Source organism: Myotis lucifugus, unplaced genomic scaffold (assembly GCF_000147115.1).
Source record: "Myotis lucifugus unplaced genomic scaffold, Myoluc2.0 scaffold_353, whole genome shotgun sequence".
In the NCBI taxonomy this organism is placed as follows: Eukaryota; Metazoa; Chordata; class Mammalia; order Chiroptera; family Vespertilionidae; genus Myotis; species Myotis lucifugus.
Window position 1 is genome coordinate 144,909 of NW_005871401.1, and position 12,683 is coordinate 157,591.

Here is a 12,683-nt window from a genome sequence, read left to right on the forward strand (position 1 = left end):
TTGGATGTGGGATAGAAGAACATGAGAGAGTCAAACATGGCTAATGTTTTTTCCCTGAGCACTTGAAGGATGGAGTTGCTATTACTTGAGAAGAAGGAACTGTGAATGGAACAGGTTTGAGGGTGAATGTTAGGAGCATCTTAAGTTTGAAGTGCCCATTAGACATCCATGTGGTTAGTATGTTGTCATCTATAGGCCCTTTTAATTGGAGAGCCAAAACATAAACAGTTGTTCTTAAGAATGAAGGACTAAAAGGAGGAGGTGAAGGAGCACAGTGACTTAGCCTCAGGCATCTACCATCATCCTCCCAGGCCCAGAAACAGCCCTCCTTCTTGGACAGTGCTGGAAAAATAAGACCAACTTTTGTCCTTGGCCTCCTCTTTGCTAGATCTAGCATAACCGTTCCCTCTGTACATGTGATTCTTCAGACTCAGTGGAGCAGGCTATAGCCTTCTATCTTCCTGAGGTTGTACACTTCTTCAGGTTCTGCTTGATCATCTCATTTGAGCATGAGCGTCTTAGCAACACATTTAAATCAATTTTAGATCATTACTTTGAGAGGATTATTTACTTGGGCTGATTTCTAGAAGGGTTGCTTTTCCCCCCCCCTCACTTTATTTTGGAAGCTAAACTTATCTTTATGTCTCCTAGTAATAAATGTTAGTTGAATGAAAGTTGGTGAAATACTTTGTGTTTCTCCCAAGTATCCAATTATGATGTTGTATCCTATATAATAAAGAGGGAATAGGCAAATTGACCGTCATGACCTCGCACAAGATGGCCACCCCCATGTGGTCACAAGATGGCCACCACAAGATGGCTGGCAGAGGAGAGCAGATGGGGGAGACCAGGTCTGTAGGGGAGGGCAGTTGGGGGCAATCGGGCCGGCAGGGGAGCAGTTAGGCATTGATCAGGCTGGCAGGGGAGTGGTTAGGGGCAATCAGGCAGGCAGGCAGGCGAGCAGTTGGGAGCCAGCAGCCCCAGATTGTGAGAGGGACATCCCCCGAGGGGTCCCAGATTGGAGAGGGTGCAGGCTAGGCTGAGGGACACCCCCCTCCAGTGCATGAATTTTGTGCACCAGGCCTCTAGTTTGTAATAACTGGATATATTTTATTTTTAGAAATAAAGGTAAATGGTAGCCTCATAGGGAATTGGCTTGTTTTGTGTTCTCCAAGAGGCAGAGACGTGCTTACAGGTAGAATTTATAAGAAAACAGAATTTAACAGTGCCATTCCACAATGGAATAGGCTATTTCTTGATACTGTAGGACGATTGTGGGAAACATTCAAAGAGAAAGTAGGTGACTATTTGGTTTGTCGAAATGATTTTTATATTATAAGAAGAGAGATATTTATAAAGTACCTTTGAAAATTTAAGATGGATGATAATGTTACTTTTCACTTTGCTTCTGAACCATTGGTACTATTAAGGAGAGTATAACTGGAGTAATATAGTTCACCAAGTTTAGATGGCAAAGGAGTATATTTGTGAAATGATTGGCCTGAGTCTGGGCTAGACTGTATAGTCCTGCAAGGTGTATAGTCCTGTAAGGTCTTATCTATATATATAAAAGGCTAATATGCTAAGTGTCCCTCCCTCTGTCTGACCGGTCGCTATGACGCACACTGACCTCCAGTGGGCAGACACACAACGCAGGAGCTCCCAAGCTGCAGTGACTTGCAGCGGCGGTTCTCAGGTGACACACCCTGAAACCAGAGAGGAGGGAGCCTGATTCCTAACAGGGCCGTGCAATTCCACCTTCGGCCACGGGTTATATTGTTGCTGGGGCACTGTCGGCCCCAAATCTGTTTTACTGCACACTTACATTTGCATTCCACACCCTGTATGACAGCAACTTTGCAGAGTGCCCTCTTGCACTCCAGAAACCCTCAGGGATGTCAGAGAGCCAGTTTTGCCCCATCCCCGCAGGCCAGGCCGAGGGACCCCCACCTGCTGGAGGGACCCTGCTCACTCCACAGACACCTTTCAAGCCACCGTGCCACTCCAGGTACAGCTGGCCAGGGTGGGACCGCAGGAGATTGGCTCCAGGGCGTGTCCAGCCCATCTTGCCCAGTCCCGCCCACCAGCCACCTTCTAATTAATTTCCTTTTGATATGCACAAATCTGTGCACTGGGTCACTAGTCCTATATAATAAAAGCCTAATATACTAACTGTCCAACGTTCGTTCGACCAGTCGCTGTGACGCACACTGACCACCAGGGGGCAGACGCTCTGACTGGTAGGTTAGCTTGCTGCTGGGGTCCGGCCAATCAGGACTTGGCAAGATGGGCCGGACACGCCCTGGAGCCCTCCCGCGGTCCCTCCCCAGCCCCAGTCGTGCACCAGTGGGGTCCCTCGGCCTGGCCTGCACCCTCTCATAATCCGGCACCCCTGACTCCTCAGGGGATATCCGCAGGCCAGGCCGAGGGACCCTACCAGTGCACAAATCCGTGCACCAGGCCTCTGGTAATGGTATAAAGGTAGAGTAGACCCCACCACCACCACCTTATCCACAGCTTCACTTTCCACAGTTTAGTTAATCTCAGTCAACTGCTGTCTGATAATATTAAATGGAAAAGTCCAGAAACAAACAATTCATACGTTTTATTTTTTGTTAATTCTCACCCAAGGATATATTTCCATTTTTAGAGAGACTGGAGGGAGCGACAGAGAGAGAGAGAGAGACATCGATGTGAGAGAGACACATCGATTGGTTGCCTCCTGCACGCATCCCAACCAGAGCCAGGGATCGAGGTATGTACCTTTGACCAAAATTGAATCCAAGAGCCTTTAGTCTGCAGGCCAATGCTCTATCCACTGAACAAAACCGGCTAGGGCGACAATTCATAAGTTTTAAATTGTACACCAGCCCTGGCTGGTTTGGCTCAGTTAGTTCGAGCGTTTCCCTGTGCACCAAAAGGTCACGGGTTCAATTTGCAGGTAGGGCACATATTCAGGTTGTGGGTTTGATCCCAGGTTGGGGTGCATGCAGTAGGCAAACGTTCCGTTCCCTTGCACACTGATGTTTCTCTCTCTCTCTCTCTCTCTCTCTCTCTCAAAAACATGTCCTCAGGTGAGGATTAAATATTTATGTTAGAATGTACAGGAAAATAGGGTGGATTTCTTTCATACACATGGACTCAATCTGGCATATAACCTCTGAAATCTCCAAAAATCCAGAATAAGCTTTTGTATATTTTGTATAGTATAGGTTTACCAATATAATTACATTCTGTGCACTACCACAAATGTGTATAAGTATACATTTGTACATATTTCACTACAGGAGAAATAAAAGTAATTAGGTAGAGTGAAACATTGGAGATCTTGCTCCTTGGCATATATCATCAGTTTGGCTCAAATAAACTCTTATAAAAATTCTCAAGCCTGTCTAGTGTGGCTCAGTGGTTGAGCATCAACCCATGAACCAAGAGGTCACCGGTTCGATTCCTGGTCAGGGCACATGCCCATGTTGCAGGCTCCATCCCCAGTAGGGGGCATGCAGAAGGCATCTGATTGCTGTTTCTCTCTCATCAATGTTTCTATCTCTCTATCCCTCTCCCTCTCTCTCTAAAATCAATAAAAACATGTTTAAAATTTCTCAAAAAAAAAAATAATTAGGTAGACAAACTAGCATTCTCAAGCTCTTCAGAATAAGGACATACTCACTATGTCAGCATCCGAATATGAAGCGTTTCCAAGGCGAGTCTAGCACATTGTAGACCTTCTTGTGTATGTATTTTCTATCATATTTGACAATTAATTATGATACCATTTATATTTTTTCTAGGATCTAAGCCCGTCCCACGTTATGGTTTTAAACCCTCCCCGCCGAATGGATGTGGCTCTCCACTATTTGGTGTAAATGTAAATATTATTTTTTATTTGATAAGTCTTATGATAGGCTCTGTAATACTCCTAATAATGCAAGACCATCAGTGTGTTCTCAGGTTCACAAATAATTTTGCTTGTTGTAATAGTGATCAGGTTTACTATATTCTTTTATAGCTAAAAAACACATTTAAGTCCTAACAAAACTAAATGTAGTAAAATTCATGTTTTATTTTTTAATTTTGGAAATGTAAATACCATTTAAATGATATTTCCTCGTGTATAAATGTGCTTTAATATAGAAGTAAGACTACTTAGGATGAAAAAGTATAGATAAGATATAATATTTTCTGTACTAGAACTAGGCTGAGTGAGATAGCTGTGTGCTTGTGGTAGGGGAAGCTGGATCGGAGCCAAGTGTAATGGGGAAAAATGTTTATGAGAGTGGATTCCTAGACACAAAGGTTTTGCATATAAATTAATTTTAAATAGTTAAAGGAAAATTATAGCTGCGAAGGAGCAATATTTTTAGGGATTGGGTGAACAATTAAAGATTAAACCTCAAAACAACAAACAAAATTTGAGTTGTAGGAGCTTAAAATTTTTCAATGACATTTCATATAAAGTACATTTTATTGGGAGAGGAGGTACAAAACACTTTGGAATATCCGAAAGTCATACTTGCCTCGCCCCTGGAGAACAATTTTAATGCTCTTAGCTTTACTTCTATGTTTTTAAAACTATGTTTTGTGCTTTGGACAATTGGAAGCTGTGTTTGTTACCACAGGTATCTGTGAATATTCTAACATTGCCATATAGGAAGCTTTAAGGCAGGGCTGAGAGGAAGATCGCAGAGCAATGTGGGTGGGTGCGGTGAGAGTCATGGAGAGATACGTAAAATGGAAAACATTTGTAGGCAGAAATAGATTTTAGAAATTATACAGCAGTCATTGTCATTGACTGCTCTTTGATAGTTGAATGCAGAACTTGAGCAGAGGAGTTGGAATTTCGTCAGTAATAACCCATCCAAATGCCTCTTTCAGCTTAATATTGGCATCCCTTCCCTGACAAAGTGCTGCAACCACCACGACAGGTGCTATGAGACCTGTGGCGAAAGCAAGAACGACTGTGATGAGGAGTTCCAGCACTGCCTCTCCAAGATCTGCCGAGAGGTGCAGAAAACACTGGGACTAGCTCAGCACGTGCAGGGTGAGGATGGTCCGGTGGGACAGGGGCCAGTGCAGTTTGCCAAGTTTTATTAAATGCTTCATGTTTTAGTACAGGATTTAGCAATAGAAATCTTCCACTCTACATTACGTTATCTGTTGTAACACAGCCCCTTCAGTTTTCCGAGACGAGAACTCAGTGGTTTTGTAATCAGACATGATTTATAGCCATGGAAGCAAAAATGTTCGGGAACCTTGGGAGGAGGGACTGAGAGGCAGAGAAGAATTCATGCAAGATCTTGCAAACCCTGGACCCAGAGAATTAAGAGGAGTAGGATTGGGCCTAGCTGGCATGGCTCCGTGGTTGAGCATCAGCCTATGAACCAGGAGGTCATGGTTTGATTCCCGGTCAGGGCACATGCCCGGTTGCAGGCTCCATCTGATCAATGATTCTCTCTCTCATCATTGATCTTTCTATCTCTCTCTCCATCTCCCTTCCTCTCTGAAATCAATGTAAAAAGTGTGTGTGTGTGTGTATATATATATATATATATAAAGAGTAGGGTTGGATTTAGAATAGAAAGTTCTGGAAGATTTGAGTCTTAACTCTGTCTCTTCATATGTATCTGTCAGGAGGGTTCTCCAAACCAACCCCAGGTTCAGTGGTTTGCTGGGAGGACTCAGGACTCAGCATATAGTCACACTCATGCTAATGATTATTACAGTGAAGGGATACAAGGCAAAAATCAGCTAAGGGAAAAGGTGCTCCACTCTCTCATATATAAATGAGAATGGTAACATCCCTCTCAGAGTTGTCATAAGGGTAAAATGACACATTTGTGTACACACACATCACTGTACCATTACTATCAGTGACGAGATTTCTTTACTGTCAAGCCAGAGAATGTACCACACACTGAAAACAAAGAAGGACAATGAGAAGGGGCACAAAAGGAAACTAAATCTTTAGACACTTTGCATAACAGACAGTGCTAGATACTTTCGACATGTTTTCACTGATGTTTACAAAAATCCAAAAGTAGGTCAGTTTTACCCATTTTCAAGGAAGGAAACTGAGGTTCAGAAAGAAGAAACTTGCCCCAAGTTACATGCTTCTGACTCTACAACTTGTGTTCTGTCTACTACAGTATTCCCCAAGTAGCCTCACAGGTCTGACTCTGAAACCCTACTACTAACTGTTAAGGAAGTGAACACCCTGAATCCCTTGCATGCTTTCGGCCGAGGTAAACTTGTACAGCTGAAGCATAGCTGGATGTATTTCCTGTGTCCTGACCTGAGGTCACACTAACGTAGCTAAATGATGAAACCAAATTTCTTGCTATCTTTTATTTAATAATCATAACCTTTTACTTCTGTGGTTGGTTGTGTTTCTTAATGGCACAGTCTTTGGCGGAACTTTGATCATGTCAAGATTTTGTAATGAAAAATTTCTTAACGTGAATATTTGAAACTGGAAGTATTTGGACAACTAAAAGCCACTCTGTGTTATAAGTATAATATATTAGGATCATCTCACCTGGGTGTTCCAAAGTAAATCTGTTATCATTTTTTTAAAATATATTTTATTGATTTTTTACAGAGAGGAAAGGAGAGGAATAGAGAGTTAGAAACATCGATCAGCTGCCTCCTGCACACCCCCTACTGGGGATGTACCCACAACCAAGGTACATGCCCTTGACCGGAATCGAACCTGGGACCCTTCAGTCCCTAGGCCGACGCTCTATCCAGTGAGCCAAACCAGTTAGGGCCCGTTATCATTTTTATAGTCTTAAAAAAATGTTTTTAACCCTACCAGAGGAAAAACACCTTTGATTCCTAGGTCTCCCCTCCCAAGCTAAATTTGAATATTGGTCAAAGAAAGAAACTTGGGTCCATTTATTTTAAGTATCTTAAATGATGTGTGATCAGTTTTTAGCTGCCATTGGCTAGAAGGAAATGTTTTGAGGTTTCTCTGTTTTTAACCTTTATTTTTTCTGAACCTAAAAAGCTTTCCTTGAAATGCAAACTTAAGAATATTATCAGGCATCTCAAACAGTGATATTTTTCTGATGAAAGGAAAATGAGCCCTGGCTAGATGGCTCAGTTGGTTGGAGCTTCATCCTGTGTACACCAAAAGGTTGAGTGTTTGATTCCTGGTCAGGGCACATACCTAGGTTTTGTGTTTGATCTCCAGTGGGGACTCATTCGAGAGGCAACCAATCAGTGTTTCTCTCTCACATTGATGTTTCTCCCTCTCTCTTTAAAAATCAATAAACATATCCTCAGGTGAGGATACAGAATAATAATAAATAGCCCTAGCCGGTTGCTCAGTGGTTAGAGAGTCAGCCCGCAGACTGAAGGGTCTTGAGTTCAATTCCAGTCAAGGTCACATAACTCGGTTGCAGGGCACGTGTGGGAGGCAGTCAATTGATGTGTCTCTCTCACATTGATGTTTCTCTCTCTCTGTCTCTCCCTCTCCCTTCCACTCTCTCTAAAAATCAATGGAAAAAAATATCCTCAGGTTTAACAAAAATACATAAGTAAGATAATAAATAAATAAGGAAAATTAAAAGTGTTGAACTGATCGTTCAGTGCTATTGCGAGAGACTCATTTGTCTAGCACAGAAAATTGGGTTGATTATTTGCATGCAAACACAAAGCTGGTACACGGTAAAGAGGCTGAAACAGTCTTTGTATATAAAGATACATGTTCCTGGTTTCCGAAGGTTTGGGGGGACTTTCACATAGCACACGTTGAAGTGCCCACAAAGGACATGCCTGACACTGTGCGGGAACTTGTGATGTGGGTGACGAGAGAGCGATCCTTTGCGATTGCCCCACGGTAATGGCACTTCCTTACTTTGCAGCATGTGAAACAACAGTGGAGCTCTTGTTTGACAGTGTTATACACTTGGGCTGTAAACCGTACCTGGACAGCCAACGAGCCGCGTGTTGGTGTCGCTACGAAGAAAAAACTGATCTTTAAAGAAGATGCTGCAGGTGACAGCAGATGCGGATGAAAGCACATAACAACCTTTGGCAAAGAACTAATGTTTTTACAGCACAAAGGTGCCTTATTTTTGTGAAAGGGCTATGGTAAGACCTTATTTTGACATTAAAGCTTCAAACTAAAGAGGAAGGGGGAGGCTGTGTTCCTGGATGGCGCTGCCGTAGCGCGCCAGGCTGTCCTGACCAGTGTCGGGGAGAGGTGCGCGTTAAGGGGTGAGTTGTTTTTTTAAAGAAAGTTCTGTAACTTCGTTTTCACAACCGCATTTACTCCCAAAATGAGGTCAACTGTAAAATTCATTATAAGGTATGTCCAACATTATCTTATTTGGAAATATGGAGAGACCTTCACTCAGAAGTGTATTTTTGTTTACCATAAAAATTGAAAAATACATTTATGCCTGGAAGGATCTGACTTTATTTTTTTCTCTATTTTTAATTAATGCAAAATATGCTGTTTTTCTGTAGCCCATTGAGCATATGAATAAATCACACTTCTATTAATGACAAGACTAATTACAAAGACAAAATTTCCACGTCTGTTTCTCTTATAAAATTGGAACCATTAGCTGGTGACCTCTTAAGGAGCAAAACCAGAATATGTAGGTATTATGCAATGTGCCTAGAAAGTGACGTGAACAGAATTCAGAAGCACGCCACTCCCATATTATGAACCGTTCATATGACAAATGTCATATTTTGTTATAATCTTTGCCTAAATTGGAGAAAAGATGAATTTAATAAGATAAATGAGAAGTTGTTTACACGTCAGAGCATTGTATGCTGTTATGCTTTGATGTTTATTCCCTAGCTTGCTCCTCATAGTAGATTCTGGGATATTTTGAAAAGACAGTAACCTTTCACTAATCGTGGTCTTAATAAAAATTGTTCTTGATATTGTTGGGTGTGTTTTTTTTCTAAAGTCTAACTGTGAGATCAAAAGGGATGGAAAGCAACTTACAAAGAACCATCTTTCATAGATCTCTCATTTACATGAAAAATTATTAACAGATGTTTAAGAGCAAATCCCACAACCTCCACTGCCTCTGAAAACGGGAGTGTTGACGGCTTTTCAACCCCTTGGAAAGTTCGGCTGTGTCCTCTATGCTCTTTGAGTACCACTGGCTGTTGACTTGCCTGAGCCCAGAATGCCAAGCCATCTGTATCTTTTGGGTAGCCTGTGGCCACAGTTGTTAAGGCAAACTACTTGGAAAGTCAGAGAAATACACCACCAGGAGAAGGTACAAAACATAAGGCCACCTTTTCATCCACTCTTAGAGTTAATTGAAGCAAATTTACACAATAGCCAACCACCCAAGGAAGAGCTCAATTAAAGGCAACACTGAGTGCCCCATCACACTGATCTGCACGCTGGGCGGCATTTTATGAGTGAGGACAACATGCTTTGACTCAAGAAAAACCATAATTTATGGACTTCCCTCCTCCCCCGCAAAGTCCAGGCTCCCAATTTTTACATGATTCCTTCCCCAAATTAGCTTTGACAGAGACTTAACCTGGACACAGTCAATCAGGAGGGAGGAGCTAGGGCTTTATAGGAGTTGTGTACTCCGTGTCACCTCCAGAACTCTGTTTCTACAGAGCCCTATGGATGTAACCGCGCCTCCCCTTAACGTTCTCGTCCCTTAAGCTCCTTCTCCATCTTGGTCCAGTTCAGTGTGTGCATGTGGCTCACCATTGTCTGCATGCATCAGGTTGCAATTCTTTATTTTTCCCAAATAAGTTCTTTTAGTGACAATAACTAGTGGATTCTGATTCCCAATCAACAGCTTGTTAACTTAAAAATAATAAGTCAAAGTGAGAGGCAACAAGTATTTATTCGAGACCACAGAATTACAATCATAGAATTCTGGCAAAAACCCAAATTGTGTTTCAAATTCAGGGTGAAGGCAATAGCTTTTTTTATGACAAAAGGGAGAGAAATAATTATATAAATAGAAGGGAGGACTTTCTATTGGTGATATCAAGCTGTGTTACTCTTTAGCTATACATACAAGCATACTTCATTTCATTGCATTCACTTTATTGTGATTCGTTGTCTTCACCAACATCAAAGCAAAACACTCCACCAGCAAGAGTATAACTCACTTTAAGAATTTTAAAGAAAAGAAAAATAAGGGAAAAAAAGAATTTTAAAGAATGTCCACAATCATCAGTCCTCATGGGCAGAATATCTGCTTTCCTGTTAGCTTTCCGGTTGTTTGTAAGAGTGTTGCTTGGCCCACTCCAAAGGTTACTCTGCCCAGTTCAAACATTGCAAAGGTTCTAGGAGCAGGATGTGCACGCAGCTCATCTGGAATGGCTGCTCTGGCTCTATTTTAAAATGACTCCACTTATGTCAGCTTTTCACAAGCTCTACCTACAAAAGCCAGACTTAGAAATCCTGCAGTTGCCTCTAGTTTACTATACAAACAGAGCGTTTAAGATAAATTATTACAAATCCTATAAGCAACTCACTGGGAAAAGAACTACACGTTGCCATCCCATGGTCAGTACCAATTCGATCGTCAGCAGGAATCCTCACCTTGGCAAACAGCTACCAGCGGTTCTCAACCTGTGGGTCGCGACCCCTTTGGAGGTCTAACTACCCTTTCACAGGAGTCGCCTAAGACCATCGGAAAACACATATCTAATTACATATTGTTTTTGTGATTAATCACTATGCTTTAATTATGTTCAATTTGTAACAATGAAATTGGGGGGTCACCACAACAGGAGGAACTGTATTAAAGGGTCGCGGCATTAGGAAGGTTGAGAACCACTGGACCGTTGGGATGGCTGTGAAGGCAGCTCCGATGTGGCAGCGCCACCGCAGGGCCTCCCGAGGAAACGCACTCTTCTGTCTCTGATGGAAAGCGCGCTCCCCAAGGGAACCAGCCGGACCGGCTGACGTACAGCCTTCCCCACCCGGGCCCCTGATTGGTCAGGGCTGCGCGCAGCTCCGATTGGTGGGGAAGCTCAGTCCTGCTGGTTTAAATAGGACCCCAGGGTCTCCTTTATAAGGGCCGGCTCAGGGGGCAGAGGCGATGCGGGCGGGCAGTTCTGTGCTGGGCCTTAGAGGCTTCTCACGACGTGCAGGTTGCGTGAGGAGCCCCTGTGCAGAAATGGCTGCTAGGCTCTGCTCCCCCAGCCCCCTGCTTAGCCATCAGGAGCCCTTACTAGTCCTCAGGGTTCACACCTGGAAAGGGAAGACTCACAACCTTCTTACCCTTTACGCGAGTCAGGGGGAGCAAACATTGGGGCTGGATTGATGTCGCCTGTTGACATTTCCCAGAGGCAGGTTAGTCCCTCCAGGCGCCAGGCGGCTAAGCCTGCGTGTCTCCGTCGCGCCTCGAGGCGCTGTGCACCCCACCCCACCCCACCCCACCCCACTCCACCCCCCAGCTCTGCTGGGAAGGAAGAAACCTTATCCCCCCAGGCTCCAGGCCGGGGCGGAGACGGTGGAGGAAGGGGCGGTGCTGCAGACGGGCTCTAGGAAGCGGAGACCAACGGGTTATGGACGCTGCGCTCGCCCCGATGAGCTCGGTGCCCGGGCCCCGAGAGGCTGGCCCTGCAGGTAGGGGTTGCCTAGGGCGCGGGCTCCCCGGGCTTTGCTGGGCGGCCCGAGGAAGATGCGGGTCCTGGAGGGAAGCGCTCAGGTCCGGTGCGGGCAGCGTAGCTTTGGGACCTGGAAAACCTCGCGGGGAGCTCGCTGCCGCCGCCGCCGCCGCCGCCGCCTCCTGGCTCCCGGCGCCGGGCGGGCTCCGCCTCGTTGTCCTCGGGGCGTCGGGTCACTTGCTCGGTAGCGGGCTGGCCCGGCGGTCCCGGGGTCCCCCAGCGCCTGGGCAGGAAAAGTTGGCTTTTGGAGGTTGGATCTGCTTTTGTTTTCTCACAAGGAAAAGTTAAAGAAGTGCTTGCATCAGTGATAGAACTGGAAGAACATTTACAAAAACACTTTCTGTAAAACAAAGCAGCTTCAGGCCCTGGCCGGGTATTCAGTCGGTTAGAGCGTCGTCCCAATACGCTAAGGTTGTGGGTTTGATCCCCGGTCAGGGCACAAACAAGAATCAACCAATTAATGCATACATAAGTGGAACAACAAACCGTTCCCTCTCTCTCTCTCCCCCCCCCCCCCTTCCTCTTTCCCTTTTTCCCCCTCTCCCTCTTCCGCTCCTCCTCCTCCTCCCTCCCCCTCTTCCTCTTCCCCTTTCTCCCTCTCTCCCCCACTCCCTCCCTTCTCTCTCTAAAATCAATCAATAAAAAAAAAAATATAGTCAGGGGCCCTAGGCAGTTTGGCTCAGTGGATAGAGCATCGGCCTGAGGACCAAAGGGTCCCGGGTTCAATTCCGGTCAAGGGCACCTACCTTGGTTGCAGGCCAGGGCAACCAATCGAACATTGATGTTTCTCTCTGTCTTTCCCTCTCTCTTCCACTCTCCCTAAAAATCAATGGGAAAATATCCCCCAGTGAGAATTAACAACAACAAAAAAAGATAGTCAAAGCAATTTCCTACTTCTTTCAAGTTCCATAATCAAAAGACTGTTAAATCTAGGCATATTTCACAATGAATGCATTTGTATAATATTTTCTCCACTTCTCTGTATGATATTCTTTGCTATTTTGCGGGTAAGAGTTGGGGGTGAGAAAGAATTAAGCCATCGATTTATAGTTCATTGGCTTATT

At 44.4% G+C, this 12,683-nt stretch overlaps 1 protein-coding gene across 1 annotated transcript in view; it reads left to right on the plus strand.

The window, feature by feature from the left end:
* Positions 1-8,903, plus strand: part of PLA2G12A (phospholipase A2 group XIIA) — a 19,662-nt gene extending 10,759 nt beyond the window's left edge. The window contains exons 3-5 of the mRNA XM_006101381.3: positions 3,792-3,868; positions 4,876-5,041; positions 7,866-8,903. Coding sequence (XP_006101443.1) covers positions 3,792-3,868; positions 4,876-5,041; positions 7,866-7,984 — 362 coding nt within the window. The 3' untranslated portion in view covers positions 7,985-8,903. The remainder of the gene's footprint in view (positions 1-3,791; positions 3,869-4,875; positions 5,042-7,865) is intronic.
* The last annotated feature ends 3,780 nt before the right edge of the window (positions 8,904-12,683 follow it).